General features: G+C 42.7%; 3 protein-coding genes across 5 annotated transcripts; all 3 read left to right on the top strand.

Moving 5' to 3' along the window:
- Window positions 1-69: 69 nt before the first annotated feature.
- bloc1s4 (biogenesis of lysosomal organelles complex-1, subunit 4, cappuccino) lies at window positions 70-7,969 on the top strand. The gene is made up of 5 exons (XM_055894129.1): window positions 70-462; window positions 618-689; window positions 1,424-1,525; window positions 1,673-1,807; window positions 7,022-7,969. The coding sequence occupies exons 1-5, from the start codon at window positions 169-171 to the stop codon at window positions 7,115-7,117; spliced, it is 699 nt and encodes a 232-aa protein (XP_055750104.1). The 5' UTR covers window positions 70-168; the 3' UTR covers window positions 7,118-7,969.
- A 363-nt stretch (window positions 7,970-8,332) lies between these two features.
- Window positions 8,333-11,499, top strand: LOC129831094 (nuclear transport factor 2-like). The gene is made up of 5 exons (XM_055894127.1): window positions 8,333-8,438; window positions 8,991-9,111; window positions 10,143-10,214; window positions 10,323-10,421; window positions 11,159-11,499. The coding sequence occupies exons 2-5, from the start codon at window positions 9,013-9,015 to the stop codon at window positions 11,273-11,275; spliced, it is 387 nt and encodes a 128-aa protein (XP_055750102.1). The 5' UTR covers window positions 8,333-8,438; window positions 8,991-9,012; the 3' UTR covers window positions 11,276-11,499.
- Window positions 11,500-14,264: 2,765 nt separating this feature from the next.
- Window positions 14,265-27,280, top strand: LOC129831088 (activity-dependent neuroprotective protein 2a-like). Of its 3 annotated transcripts, none has more exons than XM_055894121.1 (4): window positions 14,265-14,398; window positions 22,627-22,748; window positions 23,085-23,198; window positions 23,496-27,280. In XM_055894121.1, exons 2-4 carry the CDS (start codon window positions 22,641-22,643, stop codon window positions 26,163-26,165), a joined length of 2,892 nt encoding a protein of 963 aa, XP_055750096.1. In that variant the 5' UTR covers window positions 14,265-14,398; window positions 22,627-22,640; the 3' UTR covers window positions 26,166-27,280. The 3 variants fall into 3 exon arrangements, with proteins under 3 accessions (XP_055750096.1, XP_055750095.1, XP_055750094.1); XM_055894120.1 differs by having other exon boundaries at window positions 14,265-14,492; XM_055894119.1 differs by having other exon boundaries at window positions 14,265-14,554.
- Window positions 27,281-27,430: the final 150 nt, after the last annotated feature.

The raw sequence follows: 27,430 nt of genomic DNA, 5'->3' as shown, positions 1-27,430 counted from the left end.
GTTCAGCGGTCAATTTGAGGGAGAAACGGCCCTGATTTTAAAATTGCGCCTTTTCGCGTAGTTCTACTTGACCCTTGTAAGCCGCCATCCACAGTTTCAACGACGTGATTTAATCATCTGACAATCATAACACTGTAGCAGAAAGCGACATCAGGAAACTGGGCAGAGATGGAGCCTAGGATGGAAAATCGGGTAGGTTTTCTCTCCCCGCTGGAGGAGTCCAGTGCCGAGGTGAGTCGAGACAGTGGCTTCGTGTCGCAGAGTGCGAGCAGTTTATCCATGTTGAGCGAGGCCCTAAGCAGTGGCACCGTGTCGCAAAGCCCCAGTTTCGGCGCAGCAGTCTCGCAGAGTCCGAGCTTCAACTCCGCGGAGCCCGACCCAGACCACAACCAGCGGGATGAGATCCTGAAACACACTGCTCTCAGTTACTCCTCATACATCAGAGCTACTGCTGGAGATGAGGTTAGAATTTATCAACCTTTCCGATCGAGGTAAAATACAGCATCCTATCTATGCCGAGGTGCAATATAGCAACATGCTAGCTATAACTGGATACGCGTGAACCAAGTTAAATGTCACTTGACTGTGGTTATAACCATGTCCTTTCCATACCCCAGATCCTGTGTTTGGAGAAAAGTCTGGAGGAAATGCTGACTAGGGTGGATGAATTTGTAGGAATGCTTGACATGGTACGTGTTAAGAGATGTGCAGTATTTCTGTTAAATGTATGTGAAATAACGTTATGCATTTCAATTACTTCTGTGTAATTTGTATTACACTGGGCTGAACTACATGCCAATGGATTTTTTAAGAAGATACTTTTGAGAGCTGTAATTTGTATTTTCAAAATACAATAATACTTTTCAAAGTATACCATTTATTTTTATAGCGGTTCACAATTGTGTGGCCCCTTCTCACCCTGCATTGGTGTCTGATGGCACTATGGTGTGATAAGAGCATCTGTTAAATTAACGAAATATAATTGTAGATATAAAAATGTACAATTGCAAAGCATGCTGATTATTATTCTAATGAGCCAATAGTATCCAGTGTGCTTTGCAGTTCATTTTGGTGTTCATTTTCATATATACATTTATCATTTAGCAGACACTCTTATCCAGAGTGACTTAGTCAGTGCATTCAACTAAGGGAGATAAATTACAACATATCACAGTTATAGCAAGTAAAAAGTTACAAGCATTTCGCTACACTCGCAATAACATCTAACCATGTATATGTGACCAATTAAAATTGATTTAATATTTCTGTAACCGTTACTGGGAATGTTGTAGCTGTTCCGGCCAGCTACTTGCAAATGTATTTCTGTATTTTAAAATACATGTATTTTAATTAAATACATTTCAAATTACAAGTATTTTGTAGTTTATTTTGACACATTGATCTTTTCTTCCTCTGGTTATAGATCCGCAACGACACATCACAGATTGTCAACGAGAACTTACCTCAAATACATAGAAAATCAGAAGAGATGAGACAAATATACAGAAAGATTGACAAGTTGGATGTAAGTGTGATTTAATTCATGTAGTTGATAACGACCAGGATGTTTTCATTGACATGATCTGTGTGCCAAATGGCACCCTATGTACTATATTTGGGACACTGATATGGTAGTACTGTATCTGACCCTCTTCCCTGGTGTTGTGTCTAGGCATTTGTGAAGATTGTAGGTGCCAACGTGAATGTCATGGAGGAACAGGTCACTCAGGCAGAGAGGGAACAAGGAACCCTGCCGGGCGCCTTCAGAAAGATGTTCCGCACCATGAATGTCCCAGGCTTTCTAAATGTGAGGATTTAATCAATCTGCATCTCAGTCAATTAAGGCATTTTCTATTTGAAGTGTGAAATCTGTATTCCTATACTTAATCACCATCTCCCCTGAACACAGGAGGCTGCTGAGGGGAGGGTGGCTCATAATAATGGCTGAAACTGAGTGAATGGAATGGCATCAAACACATGGAAACCATGTATTTGATACCATTCCACTATTTCGTTCCAGCCATTATCACGAACCCGTCCTCCCAAATTAAGGTGCTACCAACCTCCTTTGCCCCTGAACCAGTATATGTGCGTTAGAGACCTCTCTAACGCCCAGCAAGCTCAAACTCCCATTTACCAGCTCTGCAAGTGTTATGTCAAAATACATTTGTTGATCACCAAATATGGAGTTTCGCTGAGCAACTACTATCTTAATTTGCTCCCGTTACGGCTGGTATGTAAGTCCAAAAAAGGTCTAAATAAAAATGTACAAGCAACTGAAAAAATGCCTATTCGGCACATGCAACCACTCATTACTGCCACACACAGGTAGGAAATATACAAATGCTCAACCGGCCGTAACGGGAGTAAATTAAGATTCTCTTCAACAAGCAGGACGCACAGGATGTACTTCAGACACCCAACAAGGTCAAAATCCCCGTCATTGGCAAGAGAAGGAGACGCAGGTACAGAGGACACAGAGCGGGGTGCCTCGTAAGGATCCGCCGACTGCCTTTACTGTCATTGGACAATAAATTAGACGAGGTACGATCACAAATATCCTACCAACGGGACATAAAAAATTAATGTTTCACTGAATCGTGGCTGAATGGATATTCAGCTAGCGGGATATACGCTGCACCGGCTAGATAGAACAGCACACTCCGGTAAGACTTTTGAATTTTGCTCGCCCGAAGAAGAGTATCTCATGATAAGCTGTAGACCACACTATTTGCCAAGAGAGTTTTCATCTATATTTGTCGTGGCTGTTTATTTACCACCACAGACGGATGCTGGCACTAAGACTGCACTCAGTCAGCTGTTTAAGGAAATAAGCAAACAGGAACCCACTCACCCAGAGGCGGCGCGCCTAGTGGCCGGGGACTTTAATGCAGGGAAACTTAAATCAGCTTTACCTCATTTCTATCAACATGTTAAATGCGCAACCAGAGGGAAAACAAATCTAGATCACCTGTACTCCACACACAGAGACGCATACAAAGCTCTCCCTCACCCTCCATTTGGCAAATCTGACCACAATTCTATCCTGATTCCTGCATACAAGCACAAAATAAAACAGGATTCCTGCATACAAGCACAAAATAAAACAGGAAGCACCAGTGACTCGGTCTATAAAAAAGTGGTCAGGCGAAGCAGATGCTAAACTGCAGGACTGTTTTGCTAGCACAGACTGGAATATGTTCCGGGATTCTGCCGATGGCATTGAGGAGTACACCACATCAGTCACTGGCTTTATCAATAAGTGCATCAAGGACGTCATCCCCACAGTGACTGTACGTACATACCCCAACCAGAAACCATGGATTATTGGCAACATTCGCACTGAGCTAAAGGGTAGAGCCGACGCTTTCAAGGTGCGGGACTCTAACCCGGAAGCTTATAAGAAATCCTGCTATGCCCTCTGACAAACCATCCAACAGGCAAACCGCCAATACAGGACTAAGATTGAATCGTACTACACCGGCTCCGACACTCGTCTTGTGTGGCAGGGCCTGCAAACTATTTAAACTACAAAAGGGAAGCACAGCCGCGAGCTGCCCAGTGACACGAGCTTACCAGACAAGCTAAATCACTTCTATGCTCGCTTCGAGGCAAGCAACCCTGAGGCATGCATGAGAGCATTAGCTGTTCCGGACGACTGTGTGATCACGCTCTCCATAGCCGACATGAGTAAAACCTTTACACAGGTCAACATTCACAAGGCCGCGGGGCCAGACGGATTACCAGGACGTGTGCTCCGGGCATGTGCTGACCAACTGGCAGGTGTCTTCACTGACATTTTCAACATGTCCCTGATTGAGTCTGTAATACCAACATGTTTCAAGCAGACCACCATAGTCCCTGTGCCCAAAAACACTAAGGTAATCTGCCTTCACGTCCGTAGTCATGAAGTGCTTTGAAAGACTGGTAATGGCTCACATTAACACCATTATCCCAGAAACCCTAGACCCACTCCAATTTGTATACCACCCAAACAGATCCACAGATGATGCAATCTCTATTGCACTCCACACTGCCCTTTCCCACCTGAACAAAAGAAACACCTATGTGAGAATGCTATTCATTGACTACAGCTCAGCGTTCAACACCATAGTGCCCTCAAAGCTCATCACTAAACTAAGGATCCTGGGACTAAACACCTCCCTCTGCAACTGGATCCTGACTTCCTGACGGGCCGCCCCCAGGTGGTGAGGGTAGGTAGCAACACATCAGCCACGCTGATCCTCAACACTGGAGCCCCTCAGGGGTGTGTGCTCAGTCCCCTCCTGTACTCCCTGTTCACCCACTACTGCGTGGCCAGGCACGACTCCAACACCGTCATTAAATTGACACAACAGATGACACAACAGTGGTAGGCCTGATCACTGACAACGTTGAGACAGCTGTGTGGTGCCAGAATAACAACCTATCCCTCAACGTAATCAAGACAAAGGAGATGATTGTGGACTACAGGAAAAGGAGGACTGAGCACACCCCCATTATCGACGGGGCTGTAGTGGAGCAGGTTGAGAGCTTCAAGTTCCTTGGTGTCCACATCACCAACCAACTAGAATGGTCCAAACACACCAAGACAGTCATGAAGAGGGCACGACAAGGCCTATTCCACCTCAGGAAACTAAAAAAGATTTGGCAAGGGTCTACAGATCCTCAAAAGGTTCTACAGCTGCAACATCGAGAGCATCCTGACTGGTTGCATCAGTGCCTGGTACGGCAACTGCTCGGCCTCCGACCGCAAGGCACTACAGAGGGTGGTGCGTACGGCGCAGTACATCATTGGGGCTAAGCTGCCTGCCATCCAGGACCACTACACCAGGTGCTGTCAGAGGAAGGCCCTAAATATTGTCAAAGACCCTAGCCACCCCAGTCATAGACTGTTCTCTCTGCTACCACATGGCAAGTGGTACCGGAGCGCCAAGTTTAGGACCAAAAGGCTTCTCAACAGCTTTTACCCCCAAGCCATAATACTCCTGAACAGGTAATGATATGGCTACCCGGACTATTTGCATTGTCCACCCCCTACCCTTTTTTTACACTGCTGCTACTCTCTGTTTATCATCTATGCATAGTCACTTTAACTATACACTCATGTACATAAACTCAGCTAAAAAGAAACGTCCTCTCACTGTCAACTGCGTTTATTTTCAGCAAACTTAACATGTGTAAATATTTGTATGAACATAACAAGATTCAACAACTGAGACATAAACTGAACAAGTTCCACAGACATGTGACTAACAGAAATTGAATAATGTGTCCCTGAACAAAGGGGGGGGTCAAAATCAAAAGTAACAGTCAGTATCTTGTGTGGCCACCAGCTGCATTAAGTACTGCAGTGCATCTCCTCTTCATGGACTGCACCAGATTTGCCAGTTCTTGCTGTGAGATGTTACCGCACTCTTCCACCAAGGCACCTGCAAGCTCCCGGACACTTCTGGGGTGAATGGCCCTGGCCCTCACCCTCCGATCCAACAGGTCCCAGATATGCTCAATGGGATTGAGATCCGGGCTCTTCGCTGGCCATGGCAGAACACTGACATTCCTGTCTTGCAGGAAATCATGCACTGAACGAGCAGTATGGCTGGTGGCATTGTCATGCTGGAGAGTCATGTCAGGATGTGCCTGCAGGAAGGGTACCACATGAGAGAGGAGGATCTCTCCCCTGTAATGCACAGCGTTGAGATTGCCTGCAATGACAACAAGCTCAGTCCGATGATGCTGTGACATACCGCCCTAGACCATGACGGACCCTCCACCTCCAAATCGAGTACATGTACTCGATTTACAGGCCTCGGTGTAACGCTCATTCCTTTGACAATAAACGCGAATCCGACCATCACCCCTGGTGAGACAAAACCGCAACTCGTCAGTGAAGAGCACTTTTTGCCAGTCCTGTCTGGTCCAGCGATGGTGGGTTTGTGCCCATACGCGCCGTTGTTGCCGGTGATGTCTGGTGAGGACCTGCCTTACAACAGGCCTACAACCCCTCAGTCCAGCCTCTCTCAGTCCTAAATTTTCATAACTGTGACCTTAATCGCCTACCGTCTGTAAGCTGTTAGTGTCTTAACGACCGTTCCACAGGTGCATGTTCATTAATTGTTTATGGTTCATTGAACAAGCTATTGGAAACAGTGTTTAAACACTTTACAATGAAGATCTGTGAAGTTATTTGGATTTTTACAAATTATCTTTGAAAGACAGGGTCCTGAAAAAGTGATGTTTCTTTTTTTTCTGAGCACATTGGCTACCCCGGACTATCTGCATTGTGTCCCGCCACCCCCCACCCGCCAACCTCTCTTTTACACTGCTGCTACTCTGTTTATTATATATGCATAGTCACTTTAACTATACCTACATGAACGTATTGCCTCTATTAGCCAGACTAACCGGTGCCTGTATATAGCCTCGCTACTGTATATAGCCTCGCTACTGTACATAGCCTAGCTACTGTTATTTTGTCTTTTTACGTTTTTTATTTCTTTACTTATCTATTGTTCACCTAATAGCTATTTTTTTACTTAAAAATTGCACTGTTGGTTAGGGCCTGTAAGTAAGCATTTCACGTGCGACGATAACCTGTTGTTATCGTCGCACATGACAAATACATTTTGATTTGAAGGTGCCGAAGAGGCATTTTTTTTCCGATTGCTTGTCTTAAAAAAAATAATTATTATTATTAATACGGGCCGTAACTTTAGTACATGAAAATGGTTGCTCAGCTAATCTCCATATATGGTGATCAACGAACGTATTTTGACATTATAATGCTTGCAGAGCTTGTGAATGTGAGTTTGAACCGGAGCTTTCTGGCCATTACAGAGGTCTCTTGCACACAGATACTGGTTCATATCTCCCTATGATCATCTGCTATTCATGATTTATCTTATAACTTTTTAATTGCTTTAGTAATGTTTTTTTTATTTTGTATTAAATGGTAGGTCTCCTGGCCTATACATTGCTCTCAGTGGATATAAATTATGAACCATATTATTTATCTCTGCAGAAACCAGCCAGCCCCAGAAGGCATCAGCAACATGATCAGGAGCTTCCCCCAGTGTTCAAAACAGATGATTATTTCACCCAACACCCAGGACACTGAAAGTTTGTCTGAAATGACACCCTATTCCTTTATAGTATTGCCCAGGTCCCACAGGGCTCTTATCAACAATAGTGCACTATATAGGGTGCCATTTAGAAGGTAACTTGAAACAGGCCTGCAGCTCCCACACATCACACATGCAATGGTCAGCCTAACTCCTTCTCTAGGCCAGGGGACTTCAGTCTTCATGGCTGTCTGAACTGGACCAGAGCCATAGATTGAGATGGATATGGCTCTGGACCTGACTATCGGGACAATAATTCTAATGTGCTCTGGACTGGAGGATCTGAGGTGCAACAATTTCAACTAGCAATATAGTGTTGGCTCTGTCTCTCTCTCACAAGTGGCTGTGAATACGCTGAAGAAATCAGACTCTTATTGGATGCGGACACCTGAAATAGGAAAATTATGTTATTGATCTAAAGACTTATTTTTTAAGACAGTTTTTCAAGTTCCTCCAAGTGTTTCACCTTTTCTGATCTTGTGGTCACATGTTGAATTGAATTGCTGTCAGGAAAATTATATTAATCATCACACTTGTGCTCTCATCAACAGTATGATTTGGAGTATATGATGTTCAAGCTAGACTAAACCTTAACATGATATGGTAGTTTTAGTGGCATTCTGTCTGTAGACATCTTTTAGAATGCTATTGTTTCCTGTTTGTATGGCCTAATGCTGGAGTGGAATTGGCTATTTGTAATTCTCCACACACTGCACCAAGCAACATTTATTTGTTTAACATACTCTTTTGTGATAATTGTATATTATTATTTTTACTTTTGTCACTGATGATCATCATACCAAATAATTACAAATAAAGTGGTTTCTTCTTGATTGACTTTCAGTAAACCCTCATCTGGAAAGATGTTATTGAGTGTCACTACAGATATCAAAATATATAAGAGGTAATAGTTATACACAGCTAGCTGCAACTTAAAGCACAATTTTGTCACTTTCACTTTCTTGTCTCCAAAAATCTGTGTAAAATAACTTCAAATTATTGTTATACAAAAGTATACATTGTCATATATATTAACTCACAATTGTCCACATTTACTGACATAATATTGAACACAACTAATTTAATATTGATATACATTTTATTATCAATGGACTGAAAATAATTGACTACCAAGGTTGGTTGCACTGAAGTAAAACGCCCTTTCGGAGGGCATTCACGCTCTTAGGTACCCGTCAATCGAACCGAGGCGCGCCTCTATTGGTCGTTTAGTGCTGTATATGAAAACACAACCTGTATTCCGGATGAAGCGGGAAAGGCGTGCATCCACATTGGATTGCTAGCTAGTTGCATATTAAGGTAAGTTTCATATTAAGTTTTAAACAACCATTAAGGAATAGCCGCGTTTACCTTATAAAGGGACATTATTAATTGCAACGCAAAGTGAAAGTTTAGCTGTCATTTTCTGAGTGGAATGATGTACTGACTTTAAATGAGTTTAGCGAGCTAGCTATTTAGCTACGTTAACTTGCTAGCTAACTAGCTAGCGTTTCCATTTGAGTAATTTAGCAGACGCTCTTATCCAGAGATACGTATATGTGCCATTAGGGTTAAGTGCCTTGCTCAAGGGGCACATTGACAGATTATTCACCTAGTCGGCTCGGGGATTTGAACCAGCAACCGTTTGGTTACTGGTCCAATGCGCTTTTCCTATATATTTTCGAGAAATAGGAAGCCATTATCGTGCTGATGTTCTCTTGATAAATGTTTAACTTCCAGTGATTGTAATTCCAATAATCCAGAAGGATTCTGAAACACATGGGGTGTGCTCATCACCAGGTATATCAGGGATAACAAAATAAAGGATGTGCTGCTGGCTACCTCATATTCACGGCGCGTTTTCCTCTCCAGATTCCAAACTGCACTTTGAACCATGGCAAGCAAACCGGTGTGGGAGCAGATAGGTGCAGGCTTTGTGCAACATTATTACCAACAGTTTGATTCTGATAGAACCAAACTTGCTGACCTCTATGTGAGTATTTTAATTTCAACACATTTAGAGATGTTTAACGGTGTTTCATGGACCAACTTTGTCATCTGGAAACCTTTGGGTGACTCAAGTCTCTATTCCTTGCCTCCTCCCCTTGGACTCTTCTCCAAATAGCTCTTAAACTCTAGAAGGCATTCTGCCTTCTCCCTACAGTTTTCAGCCATTAGCTACGCCCACGACTGGCTCATGTGAACTACTATCCGACGCTGTTTTAACGTCTAGAAATGTCAATCATCGCTTGGATACATTTTTCGAAACATATGAACATAGGGCCCTTATCTTTCATCAAGAGCACACCCTTCAAATGAAAAAGATACACTTACTGTAGCATTTTTTTTCGCAGATCCATACAGCTATGGGTGCTTCCATCTGGCCAAACTACAGTTCTGCTACACTTACACACCAGTGTTTGTGGCATGCTAGGTAGCACAGGTGGTCACCTCTTGTCATCCATCTGTTTTCTGTAAACAAGCGCAGTAACATGGAGATAACCCTATCAAGGTGTACATTTTTAGATTTTTGAAAATTATAAGGTACTTATGCTTCCGAAACTGTACTGCAAGTGACGCGTTTTAATGTTCAGATTAAGCGTCTGGACTCTTAACAAAACTCCCGTATAGAAGACGACTTTGTCCAATGACTCTTGTGTAACGTAATGGAACTGAGAGATGATCAAGGTTTATCCTTCAAAGGACTTTGAGAAAGTGGCATGGATGAAAAGGAGTCAAGGAAATACTTTTGGATGGACCCCTAGGGTGTATTCATTAGTCAGATTCCGTTGTAAATGTTTTCCAATTGTAACCATTACCTCCAAACGGAAAATGTTTTGCAACGAAAACAAGAGTTTCTATTGGACAAATTCGGGTAGGTTCCACCCCGTTTGGATCCTAGAGTAAATGCTCAAATGTTTCTGTTGCAAAACTAATGGATACACCCCTGCTCATGTTGTTCAGTGTGTAACTGATAAGTTCAGTGCGAGCTCACTGTCTTAATAAATGACTGCGTGTTTCCAGACTGATGCGTCATGTTTAACATGGGAAGGAGTTGGTTTCCAGGGGCACAAAGCCATTATGGAGAAGATCACTGTAAGTGACATCTTCATTTAAGCTTCACTTCATCAAACTAATTAAATGCATAACGTAATTATTTCACATGGTACAGACATATAGACCTTATTGTCTCCCTTACTGCAGAGTTTACCGTTCCAGTCGATCCAGCACAGCATCACCGCACAGGACCACCAGCCCACACCAGACAGCTGTGTGATGAGCATGGTGATGGGACAGCTCAAGGTAGGTTGTTTCAAAAGTAGGGGACGCATGTCCAGTGACTTGCTGGTGTAACAGAGTTCATACCAGAAACTCACCCACAGCTTGAGATGGCGCCAGTGATTTTGCATCCTTTTCAGTGACACAACTGGTGTGTACGTATTAGAGTTGGCGGTCACATGTGTTAACTGTTTTTGCGAGGCAGAGGACCGTAGTTCAAATGAAGTCAGTGGCAAGTTGAGGGAAGAAATGAAGCTGCTAAGCTAGCACAGTGAGACCTGTTCCACTGGGTATTGCTATCTGCACACTGGGGCTGAAACGGTGCACCATGAATTGCGGGAGCTTTTCATGGAAGGAGCTGCTCCTGTTTTAATTTCAATAGCACCTGAAGATGCTTGCTTTTAAAGGGATACTTTGGGATTTTGGCAATGAGGCCCTTTATTTACTTCCGTAGAGTCAGATGAATTTGTGGATACCATTTTTGTCTGCGTGCACTATGTAGGAAGTTGCTAATTAGCATTAGTAAAATGACTGGAAGTCTATGGTATCTGCTAGCAGAAAGATAAAAATGGTATCCACAAGTTAATCTGACTCTGGGGAAGTAAAGGGCCTCTGCCATATTCCCGAAGTATCCCTTTAACTATAATAAACTTTAAAGAAATCAAATCGATGGGGCCTATTATGGTTAATTCTACTGTATGTAATGTAGTTGACTAAACTTTGTAGAGGATGGTGTTCATCTGTTCTCTTTTCTTTTAAAGGCTGACACGGACCAGGTGATGGGATTTCAACAAACTTTCCTGCTGAAGAACGTGGACAACAAATGGATCTGCACCAACGACATGTTCAGATTGGCACTACATAACTTTGGAGCGTAGGAGGAAATGGAAGGATCACGTACATTCCACAGAGAGAGTTAGCTTTTTATATTACGTTTAAACTTTACATGTATGTTTTGTTAGAGAATGCTTGTCAGATTTTTTTGTCTTCAATAAACTCATGTTAACCAATTTTAAGACTGTTCTGCACAGTTAACTGCAAACTGTTACAGCGGTGGTGAATGATGCACAGGAACACAACAGAATAAATTCATTCCCAAATACACTTGGTACAATTTGTCTTATTGTTGTTTCTATTTAAAGGGGAATGGATGATCCTCTTAGTGATGCTTTTGGCATAATTCTACCATTCTGTGAACAATAAATTGCATATCTGAAATAGCACCTTATTCCCTGTATACTTTGTGTATAGTGTACATTTGACCAGAGCTAATGCATCCAAAATGGCACCCTATTCCCTATAAAGAGTGTCATTTCAGATGCAGGCTGAACTAGGGACTTGCTCATTTGCATACTCCTTGTCTCCTCAAAACCCATTGGATGAGAAAGCCAGAGGTCCTTCTGACCTCGAATGGGAAGACGAGGAAAGCGTACGTGAGGCGTGTGCAATTGAGATCTTCCAATAGGGAATTCTCCAGCCAGGTACAGACTCATAGATGGCTGCTTTCTCATAGCGGTGTGATGCTGATCCAGGAGGCACATGTTCAAATGAAGGCCGGCCAGCTTCATCCTCGCTGTTTTCTTTTTGTGTTATGAGGAGCCCTTGACCCTTATACACTAGTATAGTAAGGTATGTCATTCATCATGTAAACTCCTAAGTTTACCAGGCTGTGTGTCTGTTGTCCTGCAACACAAAATGGCTGCTTACGAAATGGCAGCCTATATAGTGCATGACTTTTGACTAGGGTTAGTGTACTACTTCTGACTGCAGCTAGTGCCCTATATAGGGTGTCAGATGCAGACAAGCAAATGATGACAGCAGGCCCTCTAACTTGAGACCAAGACTAAAAACCCAGATGACCTATTGACCCTGATAGCAAATGCAACCCAAATCCTCTCACAGAAAGATGTGCAAAACTTTGTGAACGCATTCTGCTACAGTACTTAGTTTGTCTCTTCTGAAACAATGTACACTGTATTCTCGCTATCTTCACTGGCACCTTGTTCACATAAGGTGCATATTGAGCAATTTCACGTTCAAGGCCATTGTTCTGAGTGTTCAATCAATCAATTTTATTTTATATAGCCCTTCGTACATCAGATAATATCTCGAAGTGCTGTACAGAAACCCAGCCTAAAACCCCAAACAGCTAGAATGCAGGTGTAGAAGCACGGTGGCTAGGAAAAACTCCCTAGAAAGGCCAAAACCTAGGAAGAAACCTAGAGAGGAACCAGGCTATGAGGGGTGGCCAGTCCTCTTCTGGCTGTGCCGGGTGGAGATTATAACAGAACTATGCCAAGATGTTCAAAAATGTTCATAAGTGACAAGCATGGTCAAATAATAATCATGAATAATTTTCAGTTGGCTTTTCATAGCTGATCATTAAGAGTTGAAAAACAACAGGTCTGGGACAGGTGGCGGTTCCATAACCGCAGGCAGAACAGCTGAAACTGGAATAGCAGCAAGGCCAGGCGGACTGGGGACAGCAAGGAGTCACCACGGGCGGCAGTCCCGACGCATGGTCCTAGGGCCCAGGTCCTCCGAGAGAAAGAAAGAGAGAAGGAGAAAATTAGAGAGAGCCAAGATTTTCAAAATGTTCATAAATGACAAGCATGGTCAAATAATAATCAGGAATAAATCTCAGTTGGCTTTTCATAGTTCATAGTTTCATAGTGTTGCTCTTGAAAATATATTTCCATCATGAGGAATACAATAATGAGTAAAGAATACTGACAGTTTTTATTTGAGAGGATAACAAGCCTGTAACAGTTTTAGGATAGGTCTGCAATATTACTGTTGGCCTTTAGGGGGCGATCACAGTTTTGCGACAATTCGCCAGAAGTTATTTATTTTCACCTGAAGGTGGTGATTTGAAGAGACAATGGCTGTGTCCGAATACTCATACTAGCGTACTAAATAGTACGTGAAAAAATATGTTTTGAATTGTCAATAGATCAAATGCCGAAATGAGTATGCAATTTAAATATGTAGTACGCTAGTATGGGTATTCGGAAACGGCTACTGTCACGATGCAAATATTGACAATGCAAACCTGACTATAGGAGTGAAAGTTGAGGAAAGTTCAGCTTTAATAAGAAATGTATCGGCAATAGGCTTTCAAGAGATAGTCACTACCCAGCCACTAGTAGACCATGGCGTTAAGGGCACCAATCAATACATTGACAACCATATATGATGACCCAATTAACAATGTGTAAATCTGTTTTCATGTCTCGTTCCTGAAGATAGTTTATAGTTTTACAGAATGGAGTTGATTGAATAGCTTTAGCTGGCGAGCCAAATTTCACTGTGGCTACACCTTTGGCCACAATTAGTAGTTTTATTTGTTTTTGCGTAACATATAAAATATAACGATAATAAGAAATATTGTTATTCTTGATTTGTACCTTTCAAATACCATTGCAATTTTATTTTAGACATTTCTAACACACTACTTTATTGTAATAAAAGGTAGCATGTACTTAAATTATTGTGTTTTTTTCTTCAAATAATGGACTGGAAGGGTAGTCTACCATTGGCTGATGAACAGTGGCATGATATGAGGTCACCATAAAATCTTTTTGGCCCTCCCCTTTGCCTCAATTTCCTGACAGCCTATTGGTTGTTTTGAATTGTACCATGTGACTAGCTAGCTTTTTCCAGAGCCTTTATTCTCTCTGTAGCCACACCCACACCTCTTTTGTGCTCTTATATAATGTGTATTAGCCCAATTAACTCATCAATTAAGAGTGAAATGGAAGGAAATCACTACGAAACTTCAATTATGTTTGGAAAGTTCCCCAATTTAGTCCACAGCTAACTTCAATCTCATTGGTCATCCTCCATATATGCTAATTAGGACCCAAACGTCATGTCCTGAACACAAGCGCCATTTTTTACTTCAGGAGGAGGGTGAAACAGCACAATACATCAATTATTTCACTTTAATGTGAATCATTATTTCCTGAATTAACTTTGGCGGCTGCATCTTGTCCGGGGAGGTGAGTGGCAGAGTATCGTCCAGGTGGATTGATTGCACACTTCCGTGACACCGAGACTGAAGCGCTGGCGGATTGGTGAAACTATCCATACACGGTAAAAAAAAAAAAAAAAAAAAAAAAACGCGACAGCCATCCTTTTATAACCGGAGAAGCAAGGTAATTGTATGTAGCCCGGTCAGTCCACATATTCAATAGTTCATCACAAATTTACACCTATTGTAGCCATTGTCGATATTTGCGCAGATCCACTTTCATAAATCAGCCAACCAGGCATGTTTGTATGCAGTTCAACCAATGATTGATCATTGAGTTCAACACAGCTAGCTAGCTAGCATTTTAGCTTATATTTTTATTCCCGCCAATGCTTACAATGAGATGGTTTTAGCTATATTTTTGCTGTCGGGTCCACCGGCCGCTTTTGGTGACCCTTCGTGGCATAGGCGTCCCATTCGAATAACTGCCCTTTCAACTTCGATGGTAATTTCTGTGCCTACCATGGGGCATTGTGACCACCATGGGGCATTGTGACCACGGGTGAGGGGGGATTCAGGATTTGTTTCCGGAGAGGGAGTCTGAAACGGCTGCCACATCCAAGGAAGGCACGCAAATGTTCAACTCCTGTGTCGGGGATCTACTTAGCTAGCCAGCTAACGTTAGCTAGCTAGTGACGAAAAAGAACAATACAGGACTCTTTCGAGTGCCTGTAATTTGAACGAGTACACTCAGGACTGCCAACTTTTTAAGAAAGTTTAGAGTGAGATTTGCTATGTGAATTTCCTTTTTCCCTGGCACAACCCCTAGACATTAGGGACATTTTACTGTTTTAAAGTTAATTTCCTGCAATTCTACGTATTTTGACATGGCTTGGGCCTATGACCAGGGTGGAAAATAAAACATAATTAAACCACAGGTCCGGTGTATTAAGGATACTTTGAACATGAAATTAACTCAATTTGTAGACTTTAAAATTTCACCCCTCCAAATCTCAAAGTATGCATATTTTTGTGTAACCTTATTTAGGTGGATTGACACTTTATTCAGACAGTAAATAAATAAGTTGGGGGGGGAAAACACTATAAAGGTTGGAAACGGGGATTGATCCCTATTCTCAGATGGAAAGTATGTGACACCTGCAGGGTAGTGTTACCACTACACCAGGGCTCTGCACAGAAAATACTAACACTTTAATGGTTGATAGCAGTGGGTAACCAAATCATAGATTGCAGTCTCCTTGTCCATAGACTGCTTTCATGGTAAATACAAACATTTTGTAATTTGGGTGAACTCTTTAAAATATGGCTTGAAAAAATCCTGCTTGCTCTCCAGGAGGGTTCACCACCTCTGATCTATGTTTCCCAAGTGCTGGGTGTTTGAGAAATGAATTATAACAAGAACATTTTCAATCACCCAACTCTCAGAAATGAATTTTAACAAGAACATTTTCAATCACCCAACTCTCAATCACCCACAATTGACTAAATATCAATATTCAGGTGGTTTATGTCTACTAGTTGAAGATCCTTGCCATAATCTTACTCTACTGAGATGAAATATGATGCGTTTGCGTTGTGAGTCCCCCTACCATCTGCCTAGCATGTGCACAATACATTTTTTTGAGGCTTGGAGTATTTAATATCCAATGCTTATTTGTATGGTTTATTCAAAACTGTCCATGACTTGCTGCAAAAATACATAGCCTCATAATTCATTTTCAAAGACACATAGGCATATTTGATTTCAAATCTGTGATTACACTGGCAAAATTGGGAAGAAGTGGAATAATAAAATATGTTTGGGGAATAAGTGTTCTTGCTGACAAGCACACACATTACCCTATATTTTAGCTCATTGTTAAGAATGAGAATTGTTCCACTGATCAGGCTAAATAAAGTCGATAAAATCTCCTGAATACAGGATGCCATAAATCTGCCCCTAAACCCTATCCAAAAAATATATCAATATTCATTGTCCCCACTCCAGAATCAAACTTAAACTTTTGGGGTCACAATCTTGACAAAATAATTTTCATAGTTTCAAATCATCTCACCCTACCAAACTTCCCTGCTAAACATACTGTAGGTCTGTCTGCTGCCTTTTCGTTGTCACAGCCTAATGCCAGTCGCCAAATGAGGAGATTTAATGCAAGTGTGGATTAAATCGATTTAAGTACATCATGTCAAAAGGCTGCATTCTGCAATGGGGACAGGAGTAACAGCAACCTAGTTTTGGCAAAATTGTACATCAAACAGCTACCGTGCTGCTCTTTTAACAGTTTTATAAACGCAGTGGAGTACATTCTCTCTTTCTCTATTCAGCTCCACTCTAATCTTGAGGGACGTTTATAAAAATAAATGTAAAACCTGCATCCAATCCCGTTGATCCTTTACATTAGTGGTTCCCAAACTGTGTTGTGCCTCCTAGGGAGAGGGGCTGGTTTATATATGATTTTTTGTTTTTTAAATACACACTTAAGGAGCTCAGTCCGGCTTTAAACTTACTCTTGAAGGTTGTAATGGTAGAATGCACAAGGTGCAATTTCGAAAGTGAGTAGCGCATCATCAGTTCATCTTGTCATGTTAGTCATTGTATACCTTAGAACTATTTATAACTTGTCAGAAATGTCCAGATCAACTAGCCTATGTCAGATGTTTTTTTACTTAGGTTTTTTTGCCCATAGATGTTGTAATACAGTGGGGCAAAAAAGTATTTAGTCAGCCACCAATTGTGCAAGTTCTCCCACTTAAAAAGATGAGAGGCCTGTAATTTTCATCATAGGTACACTTCAACTATGACAGACAAAATGAGGGGGGAAAATCCAGAAAATCACATTGTAGGATTTTTAATAAATGTATTTGCAAATTATGGTGGAAAATAAGTATATCACATAATTACACATTAGATGTGGCAAAATGTATAGAATTGCAAGAAAATTAGCTTTAAAACTGCAAAAGGTTCTTTGCAACACATGACAAAATGTGTAGAATTGCAGGTAATAAGCTTTAAACCTGCACCAAGAAGAGAGGTGTGAACAGTTTGTCATGAACAGTTCTTGTGCCCATAGAAATAGATGTGGCGTGCGTGCGTGCGTGCATAGGTGGCGTGGAATGTTCCAATGCTTGGAAGGGGGACCCAGAGTGAAAAAGATTGGGAACCCCTGCCTTACATAACTAAACCAATCATATGCTTCAATGTGCCGTGGTTCACAGTGCTGTTGCAAGACAGGCCAGTGATAGAGGTTCTGCTCGTGATAAGTTGCAGGTGCAGATGGTCTGATTTTCAAAAACAATTTGGAGCACAGTTTAAAAGTTTACGCACTTACTATACAATGGAATAATTCTATAAATAACAGCAGTACTTTTCAATGCGTGTGATAAAGATGTGGTGTGAGGAGGGTCAAATGTGTGAGTTGGCAGCTCCTGTACACGTCAAATACTTTAATTAGGATCCATTACTGATGTTTAGAAGCATTTATCCAGTGGTCAGAAACTCGTGAAAGTGCTATTAATGATGTTTTAACGGTCACATTTGACTGCCAGTTGTATATTGTCCATCGGTGCGACGTAATGTCCTGCCTCATGCTTAACAAATAATTGTTAAGCATGAGGCCGTTAACATTCGATCAATACACAAGTAAGAATTGCTTTTTTTTTATTGAGGTTTAGTGAAATCACTGAATCTTACCCAAAATGTAATAGCGAGACACTTGGTTATCATCGTTATACATGCAAATTGTTTTTTTAATTGAAATGCCAGAATATGATTACTGATTTTAAAGACATAATTAATGAAATAGTCAATTATTTTATCATTCAACCTTTGTTAACATGCATTTGTAATGTCACACCAGAGGACACGTTCAAGGCACTAATGCATGAAATGGTTCCTTAAATTGAATAAACTTAAAAATACAAGGTGGCTGTATAACATTGAGTTGTTTAGACAGTTTATTACAGAAATATGTTTGGCTTTTAATCTTACATTTTTTTTACTTTTGTTTTGGCCGTATGGCAACTACCCAAATGTTCATATTATCTTGCTGTGTGGCGCATGGTGCTAGATTTGGCAAGAGAAGCAGTATTAGGTATTGGGTGAGGGTAACGTGAAAGGAATTTCCAATTCCTGTCACTAAATCACATTTTAGTGGTCACACGCATATATTTAGCAGATGAATATTGCGGATGTAGAAAAATGCTTGTGTTCCTAGCTCCAAAAGTAATATCTAACAATACACACATCTAAAAGAATTAGGCCGTAAATGTAAACCAATAACCTATGAGCCATAAACACATTAATCCATAGGCTACATTCATGGATGTCAAAGCTTGATCTTTAACTAAAGATCACTATATATACTGTAAAACTATTTTGTGGAATGTGCTTTGTGGCTGCCCGAACGGACAAGTGAAATTGTGCTGTGCATTTTTTTTTGAAGACCACATTAATTTGCTTTGACTCTAGTGCTCCATTTGTACATGTGCATTTGCGGGGCACAACAAAAAATAAACCAAACCAAGCATCGCACAGTTCTTCTCCTTAAATTCCCTTTTCCCTCTGTGTATCAGTCACTCAATTGCGTTCTGACTGCTCCCTCTACACATGCTAAGGGGGCACACAAACTCCCGTTAGACCTACAGAAATAAATGCCTATTAAAAACGTATCTAAATGATGGTATACACAAGCCACATTCTTTGCAAAATGACAGTTTTGTCACATTCAAAATGACTGGTTGATTGATGTAGGAAATGTTTCCAACAGAGAGCTATCTATTTTCCACTTAGCCCCCTCCCTAAAACATAGACAGGTTCCACACAGAAAATACACAAAAACATTAGTTTGATAAAGACAGTGTATTTTCATCAGAATCATAAAGCCTAGGCCTTACCAAACAGATGTCATGGCCGTAATTATTTTGTAATCCTGAAAAATGGCCAAATTGAGCCACGTTTGAAACGATCACTCTGCATAACAGTTCCATATGCAAAATGCGCTTCACTTCGCAGTGACTCTTTTTTTTTTTTTTTTTTTTTTTTTTCGAAAAATATTCTGTTCTATTTTATTACATGACATGTTTTGTTTTTTTACTAGGAAATGGGTGTCTTGAATGCCCTTGAAAGGGCTCGGGAAATAAGAGCGTCATGTCGGCTAAACAAAGCAAGGCTATACCATTGCACAGCCATAGGCTTCTACAAGCAAGTGCTGCTGGTGCAGTTACTGCCTCCTTTTTAGAGATTGTATTCCACCATATAATATAACCAGTTTATTACAGTTTCAATAAATGTATCTTAAATGGCAAAAAAAAGACTGAATATACACTACATGACCAAATGTATGTGGACACCTGCTCATCGAACATCTCATTCCAAAATCATGGGCATTAATATGGAATTGGTACCCCCACTTGCTGCTATAACAGCCTCCACTCTTCTGGGAAGGCTTTCCTGCTAGATGTTAGAACATTGCTGTGGGAATTGCTTCCATTCAGCTACGAGCATTACTGAGGTCAGGCACTGATGTTGGGAGATTCGGCCTGGCTCGCAGTCGGCGTTCTAATTAATCCCAAAGGTGTTCAATGGGGTTGAGGTCAGGGCTCTTGTGCAGGCCAGTCAAGTTCTTCCACACTGATCTCCACAAACCAGTTCTGTATGGGCCTTGCCTTGTGCATGGGGGCATTGACATGCTGAAACAGGAAAGGGCCTTCCACAAAGTTGGAAGCACAGGATCGCCTAGAATGTCATTGTATGCTGTAGCGTTAAAATTCCCCTTCACTGGAACTAAGGGGCCTATCCCAAGCCATGAAAAACAGCCCCAGACCATTATTTCTCCTCCAAATTTTACAGTTGGCACTATGCATTGGGGCAGGTAGCAGTCTCCTGGCATCCACCAAACCCAGATTCGTCTGTCGGACTGCCAGATGGTGAAGCATGATTCATCACTCCAGAGTTCAATGGCGGTGAGCTTTACACCGCTCCAGGCGACACTTGGCATTGCGCATGGTGATATTAGGCATCTGTGCAGCTGCTTGGCCATGGAAACCCATTTCATGAAGCTCCTGACAAACCGTTATTGTGCTGATGTTGCTTCCGGAGGCAGTTTGGAACTCTGTAGTGAGACGTTGAGGTACCACGCATCCTATGACTGTGCCATGTTGAAAGTCACTGAGCTCTTCAGGAAAGCCATTCTACTGCCAATGTTTGTCTATGGAGATTGCATGGCTGCTTGATTTTTATACCCCTGTCAGCAACGGGTGTATAATTTGAAGGAGTATCCACATACACTTTATATACACAAGTATCTCGTGCAAGCTCTTGTATATTTTAAGTTTACATTTCACTCCTTGACAAGAGTCACTACACACTTCAAACTTTGCTTGTTAGGGGTAGTTAGTTGCAGAAACAATGGAAGGGTTTAGTCGACAGTGCATTTGGAAAGTATTTAGACACCTTCCCTTTATCCACATTTTGTTACATTACAGCCTTATTCTAAAAAAAATCTACACACTACCCCATAATGACAAAGCGAAAACAGTTTTGAATACATATGTATTCAGACCCTTTGCTATGAGACTTGAGCTCAGGTGCATCCTGTTTTCATTGATCATTCTTCAGATGTTTCTACAACTTGATTGGAGTGAATACTTCAATTGATTGGACATTATTTGGAAAAGCGCACCTGTTTATGTAAGGTCCCACAGTTGACAGTGCCGGCATACTCTTTTTTTATTTTATTTTATTCTCAGTACTTTGTTGAATGTTTATCAAGGATCTCTCTGTACTTTGCTCCGTTCATATTTGCCTCGATCCTGACTAGTCTCCCAGTCCCTGCCGCTGAAGAACATCCCCACAGCATGATTCTTCCACCACCATGCTTCACCATAGGGATGGTGCCAGGTTTCCACCAGACGTGACGCTTGGCATTGAGGCCAAAGAGTTCATTCTTGGTTTCATCAGACCAGAGAATCTTGTTTTTCATGGTCAGAGTCCTTTAGGTGGCTTTTGGCAAACTCCAAGCGGGCTGTCATGTGCCGTTTACTGAGGAGTGGCTTCCGTCTGGCCACTCTACCATAAAGGCCTGATTCGTGGAGCGCTGCAGAGATAGTTGTCCTCCTGGGAGGTTCTCCCATCTCCACAAAGGAACTTTAGAGCTCTGCCAGAATGACTATCGGGTTCTTGGTCACCTCCCTGACCAAGGCCCATCTCATCCCAATTGCTCAGCTTGGCTGGGCAGCCAGCTCTAGGAAGAGTCTTGGTGGTTCCAAACTTCTTTCATTTAAGAATGATGGAGGCCAACTGTGTTCTTGGGAACCTTCATTGCTGCAGAAATTTTTTGGTACCCTTCCCCAGATCTGTGCCTCGACACAGACCTGTCTCAGAGCTCTACAGACAATTCCTTCGTCCTCATGGCTTGGTTTTTGCCTGACATGCACTGTCAACTGTGGGACCTTATATAGACAGGTGTGTGCCTTTCCAAATCATGTCCAGTGAATTTAATTTACCCCAGGTGGACTCCAATCAAGTTGTAGAAATATCTTAAGGATGATCAATGGAAACAGGATGTACCTGAGCTCAATTTCAAGTCTCGTATCAAAGGGTATGAATACTTGTGTAAATTAGGAGTGGCAGGTAGCCTAGTGGTTACAGCGTTGGGCCAGTAACTGGAAGGTTGCTGGATTGAATCACTGAGCTGACAAGGTAAAAACCTGTCGTTCTGCCCCCTGAGCTAGTTATAACCCACTGTTTCCTGGGCGCCAAAGACATGGATGTTGATTATGGAAGCCCCCCACACCTCTGATTCAGAGGGGTTGGGTTAAATGCGGAAGACTCGTTCAGTTGTACAACTGACAGTTGTATACCCCCCAAAAAAACAAAATCCAAAATGTACGACCTGTTTTCGCCTTGTCATTATAGGGTCAAGTGTGTAGATTGCTTAGGAAGTGTTTTTATTTAGTCCATTTTAGAATAACGTAACAAAATGTGGAAAAGGTCAAGGGGTCTCGATACTTTCTGAACGCACAATATTTATTAGGGCAATTAGGATTTGTTATATGTAATGGATATGATAAATTAGTCATAGTCACTCTTGGCGTAGACATATGTGCGCACAGGGCTATTTCTTAATTTTACATTTTTTTGAGTACTAGGAAAAAGAATCATGCAAGTACTCAGTCAAATCCCATCCCCAGTTTGGATGTGTATAATATTACCTGGCCTAACATGCCTCTCTCTTTCAGGAAGCTGAGGAACAATGTATCAGGTCCCGGTTGGAAACTTGGAGAACATCCGAAAAACAAGGAGAAGAGTGAAACATATTTTGAGTGATTTTGGACTGGAGGATTGCAAAAACCTTCTGGAAGTATGTTTTTGTTGTGCGGTTTTTATGTATAAAACTCTGTTTTATCGGTATCAGAGCATTGTAGGAACCTTTGTTTGGGGGCTAGATGAGGCCTAATTATTGCCATATTACCCATTGTTTATAGGCATGGATTGTACTTTTCCCATAACTCTGTACCAAATGGCACCCTATTCCCGATGGTCAATGGTAGTGCACTGTAAAGGGAATACATGATAGGTACATGATTGGTACACATGATAGTGAATGCTCAGAGATCATTGATCAGTGTTTTCTTCCCATGATACTTAGCTGTTTGTTGTCCTTAACTGTATGGTGTTGTCTGTCACCAACTTCCAGGAGCTGCAGAAGAAGGAGAAGAACTCTGATGAAGATTCTGATTCTGATGAGGCATTCCAGGAGACTGAGTGGGTGGACCTCAGTGAGCCCTTCACAGGCAAGAGGAAGAAAAAGGTAAAATGGCACCTGGAAAGATGAGCTAGTCTGAAAGGGATGTCAACAAACCAACAGTGTTTGAAATCAAGTGATTGCTTAAATGTGCCAATATTTCTGGTCTCTGGAAATGCATAGCCACTTATGAATATGCATCAGTTAATTCAGTTCACATTTAATCAGCATCTGAAATGGCTATGTAGGGACACACTCCGTACAAAAAAATATAACATGCATTCCTTAGTGAAGTGACAGATCAATTTAAAATGGTTTTATTTTGCTAATCACGCTTGTTATCTGTGCGTCTCCTTCCCCCAGTGGCCGTACCGCACACGGCTGTTGTGCTGCTCCCTCTGTAAGTACTCCACCCGGAACTGGTACTCCTACAAGAGTCATCTACAGCGGAGCCATGAGTATGAGAGGAAACTGTGTGTCCTGGCTCCCTGCCAGATCTGCTCCTTCGTCGCCCACCCCCGACTCCTCAAGAAGCACCTTCTCCTCTTCCATGGCTCTCCAAATGTAGACCAAGATGCAGCATCTCTGCATTCAACTACCAAGAAAGGAGACCGGTTTAAGTGTCGTAAGTGCCGATATGTGGACTCAAACCTGTTCTCAATGAAGAAGCACGTCCTGCTGAACCACCTGGAGAAACTGTGGCACCACTTCTCAGGACGGATACCAGACACAAAGTTCCCCCATACAGCCTCCAGGCAGTTCTGTAAGGTGTGTAAGCTGGTCATTGAAAGCACGGAGCACATGCTGCACCACATCCTGGCCTCTCCCACTCACCAGTGGGCCTGCGCTCAGATAAGGACCTGGATCTTGGAGAACACTCAGTACGTCAAGCCCACAAATTACCAAACACTGGCCCCTAAAAAACAGCTGCCACAGGTATCCAGTCCTGAGCAGCTGGCAGGGCCCAACCAGAGCTTCCTCCCCCCCCAGGCCCTGGTTCAGCTGGCTGTTGCTGAGGCAAAGGGCCTCGTCCAGCCTGGTGCTACTGTCAAGATGCAGAGTGCTCTGCCACAGGGGGCCATCTCAGCCACCATGCCCATCGGCCAGACCATGGTCAGACTGCCCTCTGGCGCCTCACTACCTGGTGCTCCTCACAACCAGGTGCCTTTCACCATAGGGGTCCAAGGTCAGCAGCAGCAGCCCCAGCAGGTCTTCCTGCCCCCGAGGGTGCAAATCAGCATTCCAGGGATGTCCCAGGCCCTCATGGTGACTCAGCGCCTCCCCTTGAACCAGGGGACGCCCCAGGGTACAATGCTCCAGAGCAACCCTCAGGGTACCATGCTGACCTCCCAGTCCCTCCTCAGCCACCTCTTCCCCACGGGCAACAAGGTCAACGGCATGCCCACCTACACCTTCGCCACGCCGCTAGGCATGCCCAGCCAAACGAGTAACATTCAGCTGATCAGCAAGGCTCCTCAACCAATCAAACCGGCAGGTAATCCTGCTCTCAACTCCAAAGCCAAGAAGTGGATCACATGTCCCATCTGTAATGAACTGCTCCCTTCCAATGTCTATGAGGCTCACCAACAGGCTGCCCACAAGGCCCAGCCCAGAACAGCTAAGCAGCAGGGCCTGGCTGCCCGCGCTCCCTTCCTCAGGAAGATGCCTGATAAGACAGTCAAGTGTTTGAAGTGTAAGATCCTGCTGTCTGAGAAGGGCCTCTTTGAACACCTACTGCACGGGCTCAACTGCCTCTACTGTCCTGGGATGTTCTACTCCATCCAACAACTGGTTGAACACACAAACACACAACACAACCCCACACAGAAGGCCAACTGTGACTTCATGAGGCGGGAGTACAGACTGTACACAGATGACAGCGGTAACCTTCTGTTCCCCTACTTTGACATCAACACCATGGCCCCCAAAGAGATCCTGGGAGACGCAGAGCTGAAACTGGCTCTGGTCACCAACTCCCTAGACCTGATCTTCCTCAAGATGCAGCCTGGTGGTAAACAGGAAGTGTGTCGGAACCCCAGTAAAACGACTCGGACCGACTGCCCCTTCTGTGAAGAGAAGTGTGTCACAGTGGAGAACTACCAGGCCCATCTGAGTGGGAAGCACTGCATCGCACCCACCGTCCACGCCATCCTCAAGACCGCAGCATTCAAATGCATCTACTGCAACGGCGTCTACACAGGCAAGACCACGCAGAGAGCTATAGTAATCCATCTACAGCGCTGCCGCCGTGCCCCCAAGACCCCTAAAGACGCAGACAGACTCCAGCCTGCCCCCACCAACGGACGCCAACAGCAGGTCATGGCCTTTAAGCAGATGGTCCAGGTGCCAGGTCTGTACTCTGCCCAGCTCCCTCCAGTCCCCATGGCAGCGCAGGCCTCCGTCCCTGTCCCCCAGCCCTCTGAGTCCCCAGCTGAGCTACAGAGCAAGCTGAGGCTGGAGGCGGCCTTCAGGGAGGCCATGGAGGCCAACAAGAAAGAGAGGGATGCGCGGGCAGCTTTCCGTAAGCAACGAGAGAAGGAAAAACGAGAGCAGGCACCCAAGATGGATCCCTATATTCAGCTGGCACTGGACCCCAGTGGGATGGAGAAACGCCCCTCTGAGGAGCGGAAAGACTTCCTCACCAGATACTTCCACACCAAGCCGTACCCCACCAAGAAGGAGTCTGAGGAGCTCTCCAAGAGACTGTGGCTGACCCGGACTGAGGTGTCCACCCTGTTTGGAATGAAGCGCACCAAGTGCATTAAGGCCATTCAGAAGAACAGCCCTACCATCTTCATGGGCTTCAACATGACAGAGCTGAAGAAACTTAAGCACGACCTCCTCATCCCAGAGGTGGAACCTGCAGAACCAGAAAAGATGGCTGACCAGGAAGTGGTACCCGACGAAGCAGAACAGACGGATTCGCCAGAAGGAGAGAAACCAGAAATTTCTGTTCCAAAAGAAGATCCTTTAGAACCACAGATGGATGTTCCAGAGATGGATCCTTTAGAACCACAGGCAATGGCTGTCTAAGTTGTCACTTCAGAGTGCATGTACAGTCTGTATAGATACTTTTACCTGGATGACTGCAACAGACTGCAGTGCCCTGAAATGTATACTTTTATATTGATGTTAGTCTCCCTGCTAGTAATTGTCAACTCAATTTTAGATGTTGACTTATTATTCTCCTTTTCATAGAACTGTAAATCAAATGTTGGCATTCTCACAGGCTACATGTTAAAACAAACTTCTGTATACAAGTGTAAAAAAAAAAAATGTAAAGCCAAGTGAGGACTGTATTAGTATTAGACACTGTTTTCAGGGGTTTGTTTCATACAACCACAGCACGGTTAAATCCACCATTTCCACCTAGGCATCTTTAAGATAGGCTGAAAACACAACGACCATGATTCAGTTTGAATAATATTTTGAAATGCTGTCAAATGTTAAAGCTATATAAAGACACCTGTATTGTCTAAGTATTCAAACTGGGATCATTGACTGACTTTCAAACAACTACACCATTAACTCTCATGCAGAATGTTAATGAACAGTATTTGTCAATTTTGTGTTTCTGTATCATAAGACTTAATTTCCGTATAATAATTATTGTCCTTTGTTCTCAATAGTAACTCAAATCTATTATGTGATTTATATGAATCCATTGACCAGATGAGACTGAGTATATTCATAACTGTAAGACATTGTCCATCTTTTTTCTTTTCAGAATGTGTATTGAGTGCTATTCTTCCCTTATTGGAACTATGTAGTGGATTGTTCAGTTCGATAAAACATACTGATTTTTGCTGTAGCCTCCATCACTTTCACCCTTGTTGCTTTTTATGTGTGTTTGTCCACTCATTTTGTTGTAAGTTATTTGGTGAAAACGGACAACCTCTCCTGGTGGTTTTACCATTATTTTCATATGCTAATTCCCCTGTGGGTTTTTCTTCCTTGTTTCTACTTCTTCCTGTGTCATTTGCAATTGATTGTCAGGTTTTTATGTACTATATACCTGTTGGGTTTTAGATGGGTTCAGTCCTTCAGAAGCTAAAATGTCTATAGACTTGGAAGGTTTGAGCCTTCTGATGCATTGTGGCAGAACTGTGCAGAATAAACTTTTTCCAATAAATATTTCACTGCTGCAACTTGCTCACTAATGGGTGTCTGTCTGAGAAAGCTTGTCTAACCAAAGTGGGCTATTGTTAAAGAAAGTTAGTCCCTGTATTTCTATCTATAAAGATCATAGTTATGTTTCTGTGTAGCCAGTGGCAGACATTGACGTGATTGGTATGCGC

Source organism: Salvelinus fontinalis, chromosome 32 (assembly GCF_029448725.1).
Source record: "Salvelinus fontinalis isolate EN_2023a chromosome 32, ASM2944872v1, whole genome shotgun sequence".
Lineage (NCBI taxonomy): Eukaryota > Metazoa > Chordata > Actinopteri > Salmoniformes > Salmonidae > Salvelinus > Salvelinus fontinalis.
The sequence above is the reverse complement of the archived record's forward strand: the minus strand, read 5'-3'. Positions and strand labels throughout refer to the sequence as shown.